At 38.5% G+C, this 20833-nt stretch overlaps 1 protein-coding gene across 2 annotated transcripts; it reads left to right on the top strand.

The window, feature by feature from the left end:
* Positions 1 to 5557: 5557 nt before the first annotated feature.
* Positions 5558 to 20574, top strand: pdgfab (platelet-derived growth factor alpha polypeptide b). 2 transcript variants are annotated; one of them, XM_052553292.1, is made up of 6 exons: positions 5558 to 6127; positions 7234 to 7333; positions 12018 to 12143; positions 13712 to 13902; positions 18501 to 18630; positions 19072 to 19832. In XM_052553292.1, exons 1-6 carry the CDS (start codon positions 6065 to 6067, stop codon positions 19164 to 19166), a joined length of 705 nt encoding a protein of 234 aa, XP_052409252.1. In that variant the 5' UTR covers positions 5558 to 6064; the 3' UTR covers positions 19167 to 19832. The 2 variants fall into 2 exon arrangements, with proteins under 2 accessions (XP_052409252.1, XP_052409258.1); XM_052553298.1 differs by lacking the exon at positions 19072 to 19832 and adding an exon at positions 19872 to 20574 and having other exon boundaries at positions 5559 to 6127.
* Positions 20575 to 20833: the final 259 nt, after the last annotated feature.

Here is a 20833-nt window from a genome sequence, read left to right as displayed (position 1 = left end):
GTTGATCACCTACATTGGATTCCCGTGCCACACACACTCATTTACTGCAGCTAAATCAAAAAGTGAACACAACAAGATCCAGGGATGTTTATAAGGGCCTTATATTACTACAAGTCTTACAGCCAAGAAACACCTGTTTGTGATCGCTATAGCAAGCACTGTAGTGTCTGTTTTGGAGTGTTTTGCTTTAATTGCCATCTTTATGGTGAGTCAAGTGGTTAGTTTTTAATACAATTAAAGAATGTGGCTTGTAAATTGGAAAACGTAAGAGCAAGAACATGCAAGCTGAGGGAGTGCAGTTGCAAATACACTGAAGCATAATTAATTTTTTTTCCCACAATTCAAATTTTTAATTTCACAGAAATGAAGCCGCATCAGAGGCAATATGATAGAGACTAAAAAATAATTGTTTTTAATTTCATTGTGTTTTTTTATGTTATTGCATTGTTTATTTTATTTTAATGCATAGCATAGTTTTAGTATATTGTGGTATTGCATTTTGTTTTGTTTTGTTGCATTGTTTTATTTTACTTGAATTGAAGTGCCTATTATTTTATTTTATTTTTATTTTTTGTTGCATTGTTTTATTTTATTGCATTACCTAGTCCCCCAGTTTCCTTTTTTTATTAAACTTATTAATGTTTTATTAGTAATTATTATTATTATTATTATTATTGTTGTTGTTGTCATTGTTATTAATTTGCATTGATTTGATTTGTGTTTTTGGCATTGTTTTATTTCATGGCATTGCATTTTTTGTTGCATGTTAATTGTATTGCATTGCTTTGCTTTGCATTTTTTATTATTGTAATGCATTACATTTTTTATTTTATTGCATTTCATTTTATTGCATCCCATTGCATTAATTTATTTTATTGCATTTTCACCTTTTTTTTGTTTAGTTTTTTAAATTAATGCTCATGCCAATAAAGTGCTTTGATGTTGACAGTTTGACAACTGATAGTGAATCGAAGAACTGAAATGAAACACTTTCTCCCTCAGGTTTCCTTACAAATCTCTCTTCTGAATAATCCCTTGTTTTCTCAGACTCCTCATCCTTGGGCAGGACTCCAGATTGAGCTCAGATGAAATGCAGAAATCTTACAGATTTCAGGATCGTCTGCTTCTCCTCTTCCTCCCTCGTTCTCTCCCTCACATTCACTCTAGACAAACGACCAGAGAGATGAGATGTGAGCCGATTCTGACATCCCATTTGCCGCAATCAAGGGCTTACAGCTCTAATAGAAATCTTGTTGTGCTTCTTCAAGGAGCCACTCAACTTAGAGAAAAGTCTGTCATTCTTTTTCTTCTCTTTTTCTGTTGTTTCATAGCTAAGTGCATTGAGAACATTTCGTCCATTCAGAGATGTGAAGCAGCGAAATTGTATATTCTGTGGAATGATTTTAAATGGAGGACACTGACAGTGTTTGGCCTCCGGCGGGGGCCAAGGTCAGACCACCAAGATGTGGTAAGACCCCTGTCTTCCTCTTTCTCCTTTCCCACATTCCACGCTGCTCTCACATGTTAAGAAGTCGAGCATATGACAGGCAGCAGAGCTGCAGCAATTACCCCAGCACACCTCCTCCCCGAATTTCCCGCTTCCTCCGCTTTTTTAAAGAGGGAAAATAAAGAAGCACTGTTTTACAACAAATCTGTTTGAGGGCTGCGTGTTCAGGCTGGTCCACGGTGTGTGTGGATATGAGTTCAGTGATGTTTGGCAGGCTCTTTTATTGCAAAGCAATTTATTGGTAATACTTATCGAGTTGTCTTTGAGATCTAGGATAAACTCAATTTCCTGGGTCAATTAAATGTTTTATCACACCTATAATCTGTATGTTAAGATGGCAGGAGCTTAACTGTTTGATCCTATCTCCTCATGTACTGTATGTGTGCATGAGTGGGTTGTGTTGTTTCTTGTGTTCAGGACCACTGCACTTCTGAGTGATGCTATGATCTTCAAAGAAATCCCATAAACATTGTTTTTCCAAGGATCTATAGGACATGCCGTCTTGGAGATATTGTGAAGCTTATGTTTCCTTTGTGCTTTTCATTTATTTAACTCATGTATCTGGACATATGTTTTCTTATTTTATCTTTTTATATTTTATTTTGTTGCATAGTATTGCGTTAAATAACTCCTTGGATGGCACTGCTGAGGTGGATTTTATTATTTTATTTAACAATGACAATACCAACAATGACCTTGACAATAAAGACCTAGACAAACTCTTCGCATGCTCTTTAAAACATTTTCCTCGCTTCTTTGTCCTCCTCCTCCCCCTCCTGCTTCATCTCTAATAGCTGACGACTTAGCCAAATTTTTCATTAATAAAATTTAAAACATCAGTGCACAATTTTTTCATCCTTTCTAATCTACTTGTCCGCTTGATCCTATTCCATCTCATCTCCTTCAAGCCAGTTCTCCTGCAGTTATACCTACACTCACTCACATCATTAACATATCCCTCCACACTGGGGTTTTTCCCTCAACATTTAGAAAGGCTCATATAACTCCACTACTTAAGAAACCACCCTCAACCCAACTCTTTTAGAGAACTACAGACCAAAAAAAGCTAGAGTGTTTTCAGGATTTTGCTATGTGGTTGTCAAGGTGATGAGATATGGCTCAAGTTTTTATTTCTCCTGAAATAGCTACACAAATAAACCCTTAACTGTAAGTATGGACTGTAAACAAAACACACTGAGGTTCAAAGGTCAGACAAACAAGAATTCAAAATAGTTTCATAAAACATCCTACTATTGCTTTTGCTGATGTAGACAAATGAACCCAGTAAATGATCTGGCAGAGTAAAGGAACGAATCCGAGTGATAAAGCAGGACTGACAGAAAACAATAACTCCACACGTACATTCTTTGACTGTGATAGTGTCTGAGAGCAGATGACTCTGTAGTACACACTGGGTAGAGGTCAGATTCCTTGGTGGAGTACATTATATACCTTTGGACAAGAATCTTTTAATTACCTCTGTATAAACAGTGTGTTTGTGTGTGCGGTGTCTGTGCTGTGTCATCACTGAAGCTCAGGGAGAGTTTCCTTTAACTCTGACTCACACTGATATCAGTGGAAGAGCAGACGAGTGTGTGAGTTTGTCTGGAGATGAAGCTCTGTTTTGTTTACTCGTTGTGTAGTTTGGTCATGTAAAAAAAAAAACAAGTCTGAAAATAGCTTTTACAGAGAGCTTTATTGATAGAGGAGCAGCCCTCCTCCTTCTACTCAATCTCCAGCAGTAGTTGAGAGTGTAATGAACTATCTATCTATCTATCTATCTATCTATCTATCTATCTATCTATCTATCTATCTATCTATCTATCTATCTATCTATCTATCTATCTATCTATCTGTCTGTCTGTCTGTCTGTCTGTCTGTCTGTCTGTCTGTCTGTCTGTCTGTCTGTGTTTGTCTGTCTGTCTGTGTTTGTCTGTCTGTCTGTCTGTCTGTGTGTGTGTGTGTTTGTCTGTCTGTCTATGCGTGTGTCTGTCTGTCTGTCTATGTGTGTGTCTGTCTATGCGTGTGTCTGTCTGTCTGTCTGTCTGTGTGTGTGTGTGTTTGTCTGTCTGTCTATGCGTGTGTCTGTCTGTCTGTCTATGTGTGTGTCTGTCTATGAGTGTGTGTGTGTTTGTGTCTGGCTGTCCGTCTATATGTGTGGGTGTGTGTCTGTCTCACTGTCTCTCTCTGTGTGTGTGTGTGTGTGTCTGTCTATGAGTGTGTGTGTCTGTCTGTCTGTCTGTCTATGAGTGTGTGTGTGTTTGTGTCTGGCTGTCCGTCTATATGTGTGGGTGTTTGTCTGTCTGACTGTCTCTCTGTGTGTGTGTGTGTGTGTGTGTGTGTCTGTCTGTCTGTCTGTCTATGAGTGTGTATGTGTTTGTGTCTGGCTGTCCGTCTATATGTGTGGGTGTGTGTCTGTCTGACTGTCTCTGTGTGTGTGTGTGTCTGTGTCTGTCTATGTGTGTGTGTGTGTGTGTGTGTGTCTGTCTGTCTGTCTGTCTATGAGTGTGTGTGTGTTTGTGTCTGGCTGTCCGTCTATATGTGTGGGTGTGTGTCTGTCTGACTGTCTCTGTGTGTGTGTGTGTCTGTGTCTGTCTATGCGTGTGTGTGTCTGTCTGTCTGTCTGTCTATGAGTGTGTGTGTGTTTGTGTCTGGCTGTCCGTCTATATGTGTGGGTGTGTGTCTGCCATCTGTCATGCCACTGTTCAGTCAAGTTCTTACATTATAGTCTTGTAGTCTTTCGCTAGCCTATTCCTTGGCTCTGTTACTAACTTTGTAACTTAAATGTTCGCATTTTTCCGCTAGGCTTCTGTCATTCTTACTCTCTTTGCCTTATAGGACTGCACTGTACTTCTGATGTAGCTTGTGGAAACAAACAGTCAACCACTTCTGGAACATATTCCCCAGCTTTATGGCTGTTTTTACTGGATGCCAGCTTCTGTGGAAGTCTTTACTGCGCGTGATGTTCTTATAGGAACATACAGCTCAGCTGCCAGTGAAAGCACTTTTTAACGGGGAATCCCTCTCAGGTGCCAGACAGCTCATTTCATTCTCACTTTCTTTATTTGACTCTACTTTTTTTTGTTAATAATGTCATAAAAGAGTTTATATATTTATTAAAGTGCCTTAATAAAACCTAAGAAGGCTTTATTATTTGTGATAAAAAGTGAAACCTATAAGGGTAAGGAAAACAAACAGAATGTGAGACAGAAAATCAGTACAGAAATGGATCTTTCATTCAGTCTATTCAATTATTTTTTTACTGTTTTGCTGTTCCTCTCCTTGCATCAATCAAGTTTCATTTCCTCTGATGGTTGTTCCTCCTTCAGATCCTCAGTCAGTCTTTCAGTCGGTCACTGTTCATAAAGATCTGATCCTCTATAGTCTTTCAGAACGGGTGAGTAACTTACAGCTGGACTCTGGGATTTTTTTCTCACGTCATTTATTCGCAATTCTGCTGAAAGCACAAGTAAAAATGGAGTAATACAGGAAGACCTTTATTGGTAAATAGAAACTATTGGATAAATATAAAACATCAGGCGACTTCTGAAGAAAAAGATATTGCCTAAGCTATAATTTTGTGGCCTATTTATGTAACCTCTGTATAAAAATGATAAAAAAGTAAAAATAAAAGACTTGTACCTCAGTTTTTAATGTTATAGAAATGCACACACACTATTTTATTTAGTTTTACAAAAAGTATATATATATATATATATATATATATATATATATATATACTTTATTTAGTTTTACAAAAAGTATATATATATACTTTATTTAGATTTACAAAAAGTATATATATATATAATTCGAAATCCAATACTTTGCAGGTGCTGTTTTGGGTTTTATATAATATATTTTATACAAGTTTTTAACTAGAACCCGTTTCAGTCAACACATTTTACCTACAAATTTAAGATTTAAGTGCTTCAGTAAGGGGCTGAAGGGTTAATTTTCACTTGCAGCACCAGCCAACCGCCTCCTCGAGCGCTCCTCGGTGATCACGGAGCGCGAGGGGAGGCGCATATATTCCGCAGATCAGAAGTGCATGAGACAGCATTCAGTGCACGAACTCTAGAGAACAAGATCAACTCTGAGCTCTTTGCTTTTGCTTTATTCATGGATTCTACCCTGGGATTGTACTTTCACTGCATGACGACCTACTTCCAGATCCAGTGCTGAGCTCTATATGAAGTGCATGGACTCACTTATAAACTTTTGTGTAGAATTTCTCTTTGAGTTTTAATCTATATATTGACCTATGCAATGCAAAAGGGTTTCTGTCTTTGGATTGTTCAGGCTTGGAAAGCCATGAGAAAATTTAGCAAGTGAAATCACTGTTGAGATTCAAAACTAGGGCGCTTTTGGACCAGTCCCAGCACCTGGAGTACCAGGACAGTTTGGATTCTCCTCTGTGGACTTGAGCTGGTGCTTTGGGTCTTTTAAAGGGAGATCCCTTCAAGGTATGGTTCTGGACTCTGCTCTCAGGAGCGGTTCCAAGGCTCCTACAGTCTGCATCTTTCTTATTGGGGGGAACATTGACATTGGAAGGAGATGAGAACCTTATTCTGCTGCTTTCTGCTCCTCACCTCGCACCTTCTGCTGGCAGCTGCTGAGGTAAAGTGCCAAAGATCCCACAGAAACTGAACCTTGTTAAATCCACAGCAAAGCTCTGGTTTGGAGCAGGTCGTAGAGTTTAGCCTAATAGTCCACCTTATATATTGTCATATAGATTTGAAACGGATCAGACTCCACGATTTATCATGAGCTCAATTTTATTATATTTTTTTCACCCCCAGTAATTTTCTGGATGATGGGATCGTTGATCTATGGCAAATGTGTCTTAGTTCCATTTCATTATTTATTTTTTATGGTATCAACTCAGTTGCGTGTGAACACGTGAAAAGTATATCAGCTGTTCTCTATATCTGGAATATTTACAGCGATCTTTTATTAGATATTTCACAGTAGGGAGGTTATTTATTTGTATCAAACATTTAAATAAGACAAAGAAGTGCATTGTGTCACCTCATCTTAAATGTACATTTATTTATATATGTGTATGTGTTGAGATATAGAAACGCCTGTAAAAAAGGGGCAGAAAAAATAACAGGGTTGACAATCTGAGGGCTTTTTTTTTCTTTAGCTCATTTATCCATAATTGGCAGTGTGCATGAGCTGATATTTCTACAAATGCTAGTTTTTAAGAAAACATGCTGTTTTACTGTACAAAATCATGGAAACAGGGTTGACTGTTGAACATCGCCCCCTACTGACAAACCTAATAAAATATCACATAAAACTATAAAAAGAGGAGACGATAGTGATTGTATTCTGTATGTTGTTATAATAACTCCGTATAATTTTATGGCATTTCCATCATTTTAATAAGGGAGAATTTAGATGGAATATATTTTGTCCATTAAAATCTGAAGAAAAATATATAAATATAAGGATAAACGATGCTATTTCTTCTTTTAGTCAGATTTTATTTCCATACAGGCTAAATGGTTTTTATTTGTCATTTTTATTTTTATTTTTACATTTGTAACGAGAAATAGCCTATACTGTAGTGTATTCGATTTTTGTTGATGTGAAAATGCTTCATCAGAATGGCTTTTCAACTTTTCAGACTTTTATTTTACGCTGCTGTCACGCAGAAACACACTTCTGTGTCGTGCTAGATTTGGCAAATTGCAAGTGAGCTCTCTTTGTGTCGGCAGAAGGAGTTTGCAATCCCTCCAGATTTCCTCGACAGACTGTCCCACAGCGAGATCAACAGCATCAGCGACCTCCAGCGGCTACTGGAGGTAAATTCCCCAGGTAAACTCTGCTCATTGTCTTCTTGACACCTCTGTGGACTTTGTTCCACAGCTAATCTCATGTGTCTCTGTGGCAGGGCTGTTTACAGCTGTTTGTTGTAGTTGCTGTGGTTTAAGTGTAACGTCGTACATGTCACAAAGCCGTGAAAGCTGTGTTTTATGAGTGGCACAAAACAATTTAAAGGTATCGTTTATACTGACCAATGGGTGGAGAGTCATAAATAGTTCTTCGCAGATTGCTTCTGGTTTTAGAGCCACGCATGGATCTTATTCCTAGACTTACATCACGGCGAATGGGAAGCCAAGTTTTCCTATACTTAAGTTGTCCACAAGTGGTTTCATCTGCCCACTATAATTCAATTTACAGGGGAATTACCGGCAATTACACACACACACACAAAAGCAAGACAGTATAATTTGGGGTATGAGTGTCACCAGTCTGGTTTCTGTGGTGAGAGAATAGGTGTGATAGGTTTGCAGGGGGGACGGGTTGAATAATGATAACAGAGCTTCGCCTCATGCCATAAATACAAGTCCTCTGGGCATGCAATGTTGCAACAGGAGTGTTGATGTTAACAGTAAAACGCATGAGTGAAATGTGCTTTGTACGGGGTTGAAATCTCATGTTCTGCTGCTAGTTTTCCTCCTTCACCCTCTTTTAGTTTGGATAATATTACAGTGATCACTAACACGAGCCGTCTCCGAGTTCACTTGAGCTGCTATTTACACAGGCACTTGTAATATATCAGATGGCGGGGCTCTTTTGAAGTTTAATAGAAAATATCTGAATTTTTTTTATTTATTTTTTTGGTCTTTTTGGTTCCATTGGTTAGAATTAGTGAGCACTGCATTGGAGTAAATAAGCAACTTTTATATACATTATGTGGGCATAATGTTTAATTTGTTTGACATAATGCTGTGAAAAATCCTTAATAGTCCTACAATATGCTAATTAAATAAGTATTTTTTTTTTCTTTTTTCTTTCTTTTTGATTTTGGGGTGAAATGTAGCCTGTGAATGTTTCAAACAGATGCAACATTTCTAGTTTTTAGATACAGTATTTTTTATCGGTGTCCTCATAAATCAGGCTCTCTGTCAGACACCCAAAGGCTAGTAAAAGATGCCTGACGCCGGTGATGGTATATTTTCAGATCTTTTTAAAGTCAGACTGTTCAAAGCCGTCGCATGTCAGTCAAAGAGAAGAACTTGAAGAGGTTGTTTTCATGTTTACTGCAATCATAAAGTTAAGTTTCTTAACCTCACCCTCTCAGGAACCAAAGTTAAGATCTATCTAAGATCTTAAGATCTAAGCAGGGTTTTTAATTCTTCATTTCTGTGCATTGCTGAACAGATGTCTATGATAATCAGAAAGTCGGAATTACCTTTCTTGTTTTTTAGATACCAGAAGCTCGCAGTGTGACTATCGATATGATTGCTATTATTGTTCAAGCAGCTATGAGCATTTTCCTGTTTTTCGTTCTGATTAGTCTCATTAAGGAAGCAGTACCAGGATGTTGTGTCTCAGATCTCAGAGTTAACCTCGTCAACTGTCCATACGAGGAGCGAATGATGAGAGGAGGAAGGCACAGATAGGTATCTCCCTCTAATGGACAGATAATTAGAGGTCATGAAAGCAGTGACAGTGATTTAGGGAGGAAACGGTGTCTCTCTTTGGCTGAGGTCAGCACACATGACCTCTCCGCTCACCTGGAACAGAGCGCACTTGTACTGCATCTCCCAACAGCCTTTTAACTTCTCAACATCCATCTGTCTGCCCTACGCTTTCACATCCAGAAGAAAACGGCACAGATGGAGGGACGTCCTTTTGTTTGATGAGCTGTCAATCCGTGAAGATGGGCTAATGTTGTCCTTTGTAATTCATTCAGAGAAAGCACACACACACACATACACAGAGATAGTTAGAGACACAGGACTAGTGGTTAAAGATGTGCTCTGGTAATGCAAAGATTATAAGTTCAGAACCAGCAATTTGCACAGTTAGTGGAAGAATGCTTTCATCAGCATTGGGTGATTGTGAGGAGGGCACATGAAAGCTGCTCGCTGCAGGTAGATCCTACCTGTAATTATTGTGCTGCAGGCTAATGTGGCTAAAAATCACCTGCCAAATAATACTGTTTTACAATGTTAGAGAGGAGAGGAGCTGAAGGAATAAAGCACAATTCTGTCAACGTGTAACCACTCATTTGTCTTTCCAAACCTGTAGTATGACTTTCTTTCTGCTGTTGAAGAAATAGAGAGATCTTTTCCATACATTGAAAACAGAGATACTGTAGACTGATTAAACAGAATAATCGGCACCATTTTTGACTAGTGTTATCAGATTGATGAATGATACTTTTAAAAAATTAATAAAAAAAATAAAAATGGACATTTCTCAGTCTGAGAAAATCATATGAAAGTGCTTTTGTCATTTTTAAAATCTGAATAAAATGTAATTGTAATGTAATTGTAATAAATTTAAATAGGAGTTACTGTAAGATGGCATAAGATACATTTTCTTATGGTTTTCTCAGATTGAAATAAGTCTGTTTTTGGTTGAGAATATACTGATATACTGATACTTAATACTGAATAAAAAAATAAAAAATAAATAAAAACCCAAATATATAGAAGGTGCACATCTCCTAGAATAATAATAATTATAATAAAAATAAAATAAATCCATAAACAAATCAGAATTTTAAGCCATTATTAACTGAAAATCTCTTCACCACAGATCTCATTTGCTCATTCACCCGTGTATAGAACAACACAAAGAAACGTTTTATTTCATTCCTTCACAACATCTGATGACAAAAAATACTTTTTTTTTAGGTGAGCTATTGCTTAGACAGCAGTTCTCTCTTTCAGATGGTTGTCTTGTGTTTTTGTGTTCTGAGTTTTGATCTGGACATGAGAGAAGGTGTGTTGTGCAGGATCAAATGCTGAGCTCTCTCTCTCTCTCTCTGCTGCGGGTCAGTGCTTACTCTTTGACTGAATCTGCAAAACAACTTAAAAACAAAGGCTTCCATTGGATAGGAAAGATTAGACGAACTAGAGACACAGAACAGAGTGGGGCTTTTGTTGTCATGTCACTAGTGTTTCCTGCTGCAGGACTGTGTGTGTGGTCAAGCAGTCTTTTAAGTTCAGCGAGTGTGTTTTGGTGCTTTGCTCTCTCAGCATTCCTGACGGTCGCACCCTCACAGATCAGAGCTGGGCGCAGTTCTTCTGCCACTCACAGATGAACCAGTTTGATGTTTAACCGCACTGCACGCTTGGGGAATCTAAACCCAGCTAAAATACTGTAGAACAATATCAGAGAACAAATTTAGTTTGGAAATTTCTATAGTACATATTGTTATTTGGTTACAAATAGTTTATTATATATATATATATATATATATATATATATATATATATATATATATATATATATATATATATATATATATATATATATATAATATTCTGTATTTGCAATATTTTTACCATATAAAAACTATTTGTGAACAATCAAAAATAATAAAAATATACTAAAACATTTATTTCGATTTCAATTTTTCAGTATCTAATTTTATATTTCATTCCTTATAACACAGCACCATAAATTGTTTATGCCACTGAATCATGGCACATGACACATTTATATGTCAATCAGAGTGGTCCTTGTGGCAAAATATCACATTTCATATCATATTTATGCTTACAGTACCTGAATGTCTACCTCTCAAAGTGAAACTAGTTTAGATCTAGGAATAAAAGGAAATTATTTCATGTTTTACAGGGAGACGATCTTCTTATTATGTCTTTTTTTTTACCCCCAAAAGCAAATTCTGTCATCATTTACTCACCCTCATGTTGTTCCAAACACAAAAGAAGACGTTTTGAAGAATTTTGGTAATTAAACAGTTGCTGATAGCCATTGACTTCTATAATAAATATATTCTTTTCAATACTGTGAATTCAGTGGATACCAGCTTCTGTTTGACTGGCAACATTCTTCAAAATATCGTAAAAAATTTTTTTTTTTTTGAATAGGTTTGGAATAACATGAGGGTGATTAAATGAAGACAAACCTTTCAGTTTTGCGTAACTATCGCTTTAATATACCAGTCTCTTAATTCATACATGGAAACTGTTTTGTGCATTAGTCGGCATGCTCTGTGTTGTCATGTTGCATCACATGATCAATTCAAGCCTTATTATAAATGTGAAGCTTTCATATGCATCATGCGTTGTTTAAACAGCACTTAATAGCTGAGCTGATCTTGTATTCAGGACTCTTACTCATTTGTACCAGTGGTAAATCCACTGAGGTTGTCAGGAGTTCAGATTTGTTCTCCGGGCATGTCAGCGCTACAGAAGACATTATAATAAACTTGCCAACCACATTCAGGGCCAAAATGACATCGTTCCTCCAGAAATCCATCGTGATGAATTTCCAATTAAGCTTGTGAATAAAGCAGCCATTGTTTGTAGAAAAATGAGTTTCTGAAGAAGGAAATTATTTCATGCTTTGGTGCCACTCACAGCAGTGCCATTTCACTTCTTAAGGCTGCGGGGCATCTACTGGAGACTTTCAATAGCTTCATTGTGGATTCATCTCGGCTTGAAAGGGGGAGAAAGTGATTTGTCTTTTCGCTGAGTAACATGAAAGTAATATGAATAACTTGTGTTTTGATGAGGTCCTGGAAATGAGGTGATTGAGGAGGTCAAACAGAAGCACCATCAGAAGAGCCGTCACTCACACAAGGCCGCTTCCTCAGATCTCAAGAGTCTGCAGCTGTCCCACAGACGGAAGAGGAGTGTCGGTAAGACCTTCGGCTCAAAGACATGTCACGTTCAGTTTCATAAATGAGCAGTTCTGTCTCTGGAATCTGATTTGAGGAATTCTACAGTTGCCTAGCAACCATATACAGTTTATGGACTGCATTGCTTGGCAGAACGATTGTTGATTTATGGTGCTTCATTGATAATAGTTTAATTATTGCCATGGTTTTACTTTAGTGCTTATCTTGTCCTGCTTTTGTGCATGGCACTGCACAATAAAACACCTTAACAACCATATAGCAACAGCCTGGGAACAACAATCTGGCAACCAACATCCTAGCATCGTGGATGCAAATTTTGCATGAGAAAATATAATATTACACACACTACACTTTTCAAATTTTGAAGTCGGTTAAATTTGAAGTACATTTTTATTTGCTTAAAAATTCAATACTAACAATAATATTATGGAATGTTCTACTTTAGTTCTAATTAAAAGTTCTAATTCTGCTCAAGAAACATTTCTTATTATTATCATTATAGAAAAGAGTTTGCTGCTTAATGTTTTTGTGGAAACAGTGATACTGTTGTTCACGATTCTTTGATGAAAGTAAAAAAAAAAACTTAACTACCTGTTTATTATTTAAATATATGCTGTTTTGACCGCTTTGACACATGAAGTTCAGAAAGAATATAAAATGATTGAAACGACTCCAGAACTAAACATCTACGATTGGTGTGTTTCCAGTGTTCAGCACATAAAAAGCATAGGATGTCAGTTTTCTTCAGGAAATCACAATGATCTGGAGCAGTTCTTTATTTGATTATACATGAGAGTATTTTGATTGGTGGTACATGTGAGGTCATAAACGTATCCGAGCCAGGAAATTCCAAACATTCAAAGTTCGTGTCACAGCTCGTTGAACCGAACAGAGTTCACACTGGCACATAGAGCTCTGACATGCGCTCTTCCTTTCCCCTTCACATCAATCGTGGAGCGCAGCGGTGTGTGTGCGTGCCTTTGTGTGTGTTGGGATATTCTGGCCCCTCTGTACCTCCCTATCAAACACACAGAAAAACTGTTCAGGTCTCAGAATAGCTGTGTGGCGTTTTTGTTACAACTGTTGCTCTGAAAGAGATTAAACGTCCAGATTGAATGCTGATCTCAGTGCTGTGGTCAAACTTATTTTAGTCTAGGTAAATACAGAGGCTGAGAGATATTAAAAAAACCCTCTATAATATCTGTTACTAATGCAAAAGGGCCTTTTTGTTTTGCTGGATCGCATCAGTTTCAGAGAAGCACACGGACAAAAACAAATCAGATTCTGAAAATGAATCAAAAATTAACTGATAAAAAAGGTGTTTGCTTCGTGTGCGCTTATTGTGACTGGATTATTAAAGTTTGTGTTTGCTATTCCTCGTCTCCATCGTTGTTTGCTCCACGCTCCTCACAGTAGTGACTAACAATAGTTTAGCATGGTTTGCATGTTTTGTATTTAGTTTAGGGTGATTATGATTGAGCTAATTAAAGCAGTATCTTGAAGATACTTTGCCTTGAATTTATTCTAATACATGAATTAATCAATGTGTCTTCCTTTCTTGCGTCCAGTAGAGGAAGCGGTTCCCGCCATGTGCAAGACACGGACAGTGATCTACGAGATCCCCCGCAGTCAAGTGGATCCCACCGCTGCAAACTTCCTAATATGGCCTCCGTGTGTGGAAGTGAAACGCTGTACAGGCTGCTGCAACACCGGCAACATGTGCTGCCACCCCTCCAAAAAACAGCACCGTACTGTCAAGGTAAAAGCAATGCATCAACAGTTCTGTAAAGCCATTTAAATGTGGGGAAGACCATGTTGACTTTATATCTTAAGCAGCATAGATATCAAGGCCACACCCACTCTAGAGCCACACCCATTCCAAGCCCCACCCCTTTTCTAAAAAGCAATATTTCACAATATTACTGTAATTTTATTCCAATAAATGCAGACTTGGTGATTATTTTTACACTAAAGAATCTTACCAACCCCAAACATTTCAACAGTAGTGTGTATATATTTATTTCTATGAGCATTTTTTGTTATTTATTTGTTCGTTTATTCATATTAATCTTCTGAATGGACGTTCAGTTGATTGTATACAACTATCCATTTTTCAGCATAAAATGAATACAGATGTAAGTCTTGTACGATTTTTTTTTTCCAGCTCTGAGCACAGGGATGGGACGAGAATATATTATGTGTGTTTCTTTCCAGCTATGGTGGTATATTTTTGAGCAAATACTCTTAAGAGATGTATTTACCCTTCCCTCACTTTTTCCTTCTCATCCTAAAAAAGGAGCAGGTCTGCACAAGGTACTGCTGTTCAGAGCCGCAATATAAAAAAGACTGACTGTAACTAGGCTTCGCTGCACAGGGAGTGTGTGTGTGTGTGTGTGTGCATGCTTGGCCACATTTCTGGTGTACTTTGCTCCATTGCAGTGATAAGCTTGTTTCAAAGGAGACACTGCTGGGTGTGGAACATAACACCAGATAATGAGTCTATCAACACTTACTGGAGTTAAACTTCACCTAGCCCATCCATCCATCTCTCTGTCTATGTTTCTGCTTCATGTTCTTCATATTTCCTTCCTTCCGTCCTCCACCTAACGTTGTATTAAGACAAGTCAGTTCATCATCAGCTGTTCTTATCATGCTAGCACAGCTCCTATATGCTTGAGTTTGGTCTAAAATATCCAAAACTATTGGCTGTTTCAGTAACACATTTCAAACCAGCAATTAAACATGACAAATGTTGCTGCTTAAATTCTACATTTTTCAACAAAAATTAACATTTTCATGTTAGGTGCAACACATGTTCATGCTTCTATCAAAAAGACATTTGACAAAGCTATTTGAAAAGACAAACCTATTTGACTTTATTTCTTCAATTTAACAATATATATTTATATATATATATATATATATATAAGTTTTTTATTTATTCAGTGAAAATCAATGGGGTCCAATATTCTTTTGATAGTTCAATATTTTAATATATTATTGGCATACTTAAGGAAAGGTTTTCCTCAGCATCATTAATGAACAAAGCCACTGTGTTTACCTTGAAGTAGGAATATCTAGATAGGCAGCTGAGAGTGTGTGAGTGCTGTTTATTTTATTTTCATCACTGGTTAATCGGATTGCCAAAGTTACTTAATCCAGCACACTGCTGTTCTTTCCTAATGAACGAGACTAAGTGAGGATATTCCTGATTTGGAATGCTTGCATGCAAGTGTAAGAATCCGGCATGTGATGTGGTTCAAAAGGCAAGTGTTTATGTGTTTGGATGAGCCAGATTTGAATTTCTCCTTCAGATCAGTGTGAAGGGGAAATCATACATGGTTTATATTGGTCCTGGAAGCAGGAGGTGTGTTTAGAGTGTTTATTTTGGGTATTAAAGAGCCTCAAATGGCCCAGGTTAGTGAGGATACGGGCCCCATCTCTGACGCAGACACTGAGGAAACACAAATAGTGCTAAGTCGAATGAGCGTCGTATTAATATAGAAAAGAGTATTCCAGCAGAGTATTCCAAAAGAGCCAGTTGTATTGGAGTGGAAAGGCTGATGTTGCTGGCTGACAAAAACTGAACAACATAGCTCTGTGTTCAGAGATACATTTACTGTAAGCCCATGTTAACACGGTCTCACTTTTTTATTCATTTGTCTGTGAAGTCCCCCCCACCCTTTTTCTTTCTTGTTTGTGCTTTTTTGCATGCAATGGGCTGTAATTGCTGTCATATCTATAAATCTGTGTTCTTTACACTCTTGTGTTTAGGGACGCTTTTAATGGGCTATGACAGGAAGTGCAGAGATTAAATCACCTTTTCTCCTTATCTTTGTGACTGTCTAGGTGCCAGTGCATGTGTTTTACAGTAGAGATTTCGCCCATACTCTTTCTGTAACTCTAGATATGCAGGTCATGATACAAAAGTTTCCCTTATCCCCCCCCCCCCCCCCCAGCATCCCTTGTTCCTGTTCTGGACTCTCTTTGTCACTCACTCAATAAGAACACTTGCTCCCCACACCCCTCTTTCTTTTCGGGTCACCCCACCAGTCACCTGCCTGCCATCGGACCCCCACTCTTTCTGCAGCTCTCGGGTTTGCTTTATCCACAGTGTTTTGTCGTCAGATTTACCCACTGACAGATGTGCAGCAAAACTGCCTGTCCCTTGGCTACGTGTCCAGTTCCCTTTGTTTCCATGTTAATTACCCATGATGCACCTCTCCTGATGCCGGTTCTTTCTCTCACCCTTTCTTTATCGACCTTTCTTGTGGGGAAATCCCAATACCAATTATCCAGTCCCCGGACAATAGTCCTCACAGAGCGCAGGGCGAGTCAAAGGGGGTTGGGTTTGCTGGAGCCGGGGCTGGATCAGATGTCACACCATTAGAGCACTGCGCTGAGATTTCACAGGGCTTTCATTGCAGTGGAAAGCACAGTAGTTTATAAATAGAGGTAGGAAGGGCCTCCTGAGAAACTTGGGGCTTTTTATAAAACGCATTCGAGTATGTGGGCGAGCCCGTGGGAAGTTTGGACTTGTAACCAAGATGCAAAGTCAATGGTAAATTGAATGGTAATATTGGGGTGGGGGCAGCAAAGGATGGTGCAGGGACTGTTTTATTTTATTTATTCTTATCGTGACCCTTTGCTGAACCCCTTACCCAACCCCCCTTGACCAGTTCTCAAGCCCCTTGGTGTCTGTCTCGCCCTTCATCCTCAGTCATAGAACATTCTTGCACGCCACGGGCTGTTTTAGACTTGGCTCTGTAAATATAACCAAGTTCAAGAATGTCCAAGAGGAGGGAGAGGTGGGCAGCAGACAGAGGGAAAGAGGTATAAACAGGTGTACAAAAGAAAGAGTACTATTTCACTGTCTCCTGCTCCCTACCTTCATTTTGATGTTTCTCACAGTGGTTCCCAATCCTGGTCCTGAAGGTCTCCCTATTCAAACACACCTGATTCAACTCATCAGCTCATTAGTGAAGACTCCAAGTCCTCAAATGTGTGTGTCAGAAAAGAGTGACACCAAAAACGTGCAGTGTTAGGGGTTCTCCAGGACCAGGATTGGTAACCACTGCTCTATAGGTTTGTGGGAGTGTCGGGTTGCATTATTTGTTCCAAAATGTTAAACCAATTGCACTGGCATGGTAGGCTGAGTTTTTATTTGCACTCTTTGAGTCATGCACTGAATTTAGTGATTGTGTTTGAAGCCAGAAAAATGCTCCATGGAAGCAAACCAATGCTTACTTGAATGCTTGGCCAATGCATTGCAAATGTGCAGTGCCGTTGTGATTACTTTCTGGGTTATTAATGATGGAGCAAATGGAGTACCATACCTTACACACTACAAAACCTCTTTGACATTCCATAAAACAAACTTCTACTAAATTAAGAATGTATTTCCCTGCTAAAAAGACCAATTAAGGGGACATTTTGGGCAATGAAATGGGAAAAATATTATTTTTTTTCAAATGTTTAACTTATTTGAACTTGGGACACAATTGCAACAGTTAGAATCATCTGTCTAGTAGTTTCCAACCATGTTCCTAGAACCCTCTCAAAGCTGCACATTTAGCAACGCTGCACATCCTTAAACAAACACACCTGATTCAACTCCTAAGATCATTAGTAGAGACTCCAAGACCAAAAATGTGCAGAGTTGGGGGGACTGATCCAGGAACAGTGTTGGGGACCACTGCCTTAAGGCCCAGGTATACTTTACTTTCCGTGTTCTGTTTGGTCTCACACACAGAGTCCGCACAGCTTTTAAAGTATACTTACATGTGGATGAGTACAACCTAGTAGACTCATTCTGTCACAACATTCACTTTGCGGCTGTGCTGTTGTACACAGACAGTCTGCACAGTGTTTGTGTGTGCAGATGTCAACAGACATTTCTTATGATGAAAACAGTGTGCGGAAAATCATGGAATGCAGACGGCCAAAGTATACTTCTGCTTTAGAAGAGCATTGCCAATGAACAGACAAGGTCTAAACATATTCCCACCCACCATGAATACATGCAGCCAAGCATTAGCAGAAGGTGAGAAGACATACATGCCGAAACGTTAAAATTAGCTCAACAAAAGACACAAGTTGACCCCTGTGTAAGGATAAGTGGTTATTTTGAGTTTAGTGTGCTGCAGTGGGGTGTTCACTGTGGAACATGTAACTGTTTTGGGCTTATTACCCAATAATTGTTCAACATTTGTTTTGTTTTGTTGACTATGACCATTTGGCCGGGTTTGGAGCTAACTGAGCATGTAATACTTTAACAGTTAAGAATATGTCCTGAATGCTACACAAACACACTGAAACACATTGCTAACCTAACCTGGTCTTTCTCTCTTCTTCCAGGTGGCGAAGGTAGAGTTTGCATCGCGTAAGAGAGCAAAATTGAAGGAGGTGCTTGTCCGGTTAGAGGATCATTTGGAATGTGTTTGCACATCACAGCATCACGTGATCGAGCATGCGGAAGCAGACACAGGTACATATGTCATGCATACACTGAATGTTTGGCCTGATTTTGAATGATTATCTGGCTATGACTGTGCACTCAGCGGCCTGTAGCATTGTGCTGTCACCGCAGACAAACACACCTGTGTGAGCTTGTGTTTTACTGTGTTGGGCAGTGATGCAATTGAATGGATAAGAGAGACCACAGGTGTGTGCAAATGCTGAAACCCATAAAAGTGTATCTGAAGGCTCTCCTTCAGGTTCAACAGGTTCCTGCTCTTGTGTGTGAAAACCTTGTGCTGAAATAAAATGGTTGGAAGCTCATGAGGGTCAAATATTTATGGAGTGCAATTACAGTCTGTTTTACACCTTCCCGAGGCCATAAATTCTTGCTTTTAATCTTTCTTGCTTGCTTTCCTTTTTTCTACTCGACCACATTCTGGCCATCAACTGCTTGCACCATTCCCCTAAGTTGTGTTTCCAGGCCCACGCACAGTTAAAAATGGTAAAAAACGGAAACACAGAAAGCAAGCAGTGGCAGCACAGATCAACAAGGATATTCAATAAAAAAGAAACATTTCCTAACACTCAGTGGATCAAAATATCCTGCAGGTAGGACTGCTGTGGATCGAACCACTGCCACTTCACAACCAATCATTGAAATGGACTGATCAGGAGAAAGAGCAAGACGATCAGTCATGGGAGAGCAATTTTTTTGCACGTTCGCTTTGCTGCATGGTTCAAGGGATTGTCTGTTCGATGCAACTTATTTACTCTACATAATTTGTTCCAAACCAATGAGCCATCTTGCACAGCTTACCTAGGCATCTACTTTCTAAGGCAACATTAAAATGGAAGTGACTAGTTTGGAAAGCTTTTCATAGACCGCAACTCTGCACCCCACTCAGAGACTCAACTCAAATTTATTTCAAAAAACTTTATTAAAATGCTAGGTAGCTCAATAGGTTTTGGAACAGAGCTTGTGTGTTTGCCATCATTTTGAGTGTTAGTGTATGAAAATGTTTGGATTGATGGTTTGGTGGACTTGGATCACAAAGATTGTTCCTTTCACCTTGTTCTTTCTTTCTTAAATGTGCACAGACTGTTCATTAATACACATTAAAATCACTGCGTGGTGGATATGGGTCTCTCACACACAAACCGAGTGGCATACTAAAGAATCACTATCAAATCAATTTGAAACTGCACCAGATTCCACAAAAAATGTGACTGCTTGTTAACAACTGTTTTGTTTTCTTTTTGTCCCTCCAGTGGACATGAGGTGAAACCACATCAAGCGAGCGATTGGAGGACAACAGTGGCTACGTAATGCTCCAGCAGCACTGGGACTTTGACCTCTGAACTATGACCCTACTGACCCCATTGCAGTTCAAAAAATATATATACTGTATCCAGAGGAACATTATACACAAACACAATCCCAAAGGTGCTTTCTACAACTCTGTCAAACACTGAAGACAAACAAGATTGGTATTCAGTTAACTATTAAGTGGTCAAACACTGGGCGGAAATAGTGAAAAGGACTATGTTTGTGTCGATTCTCTGTTGTGTATTTATACGACTCTTGGACAGGTCAAAGATGAGGAGAAAGTCTTCTGGAGAACACTACATTTGTAGAGACCATGAACTTCACATGCTTGTGTTTGGATCGACTCATGCAGGAGTCAGGATGTCCCTGAAGGATGGACTAAACATTGGACTTCAATCCTCATTCAAAAAGACGATGAACATATTAAAGGATGTGCTGCCATATAACCTTGCTAAAATGGAAGACGATTTTCTGTTGTTCTCTGCCTTCGTCCTCTTGGGTCCAGAACATTTAAACTGCTATTTCCAATGTGCCTTTAGAAAGTTTTGTCCTTCTGAAGAATTCACATGCCTGTCTGTTAACAAAGACTTACAGAAGGCAGTGTAATGCCATCATTATGCCAGAATAAAGTATTTATGTATGCGATCTGTCTTTCTCACACTCTCGGTTTCTCATTCTAATGTAAGAACAGCTAATCGTCAATGATCTGGAAGTATTATCAGTAACATTTTCTCAATATTTCGTTCATTCTTGCTTATATTTTACAGCTTCTCAAAACTAGGTTTTTGTCCTGGAAATATGTCATATAAAAAGACATATAAGGGACAGTTGTGGAAAGATGCTTTATTTTTGTTAAAAATATATTTATAATGCTAATGAAAAATCAACCATAAAATGTTTATGT

This window comes from Carassius gibelio, chromosome A3 (assembly GCF_023724105.1).
Source record: "Carassius gibelio isolate Cgi1373 ecotype wild population from Czech Republic chromosome A3, carGib1.2-hapl.c, whole genome shotgun sequence".
NCBI classification, from domain to species: domain Eukaryota; kingdom Metazoa; phylum Chordata; class Actinopteri; order Cypriniformes; family Cyprinidae; genus Carassius; species Carassius gibelio.
This window is presented reverse-complemented; position numbering and strand designations above follow the sequence as displayed.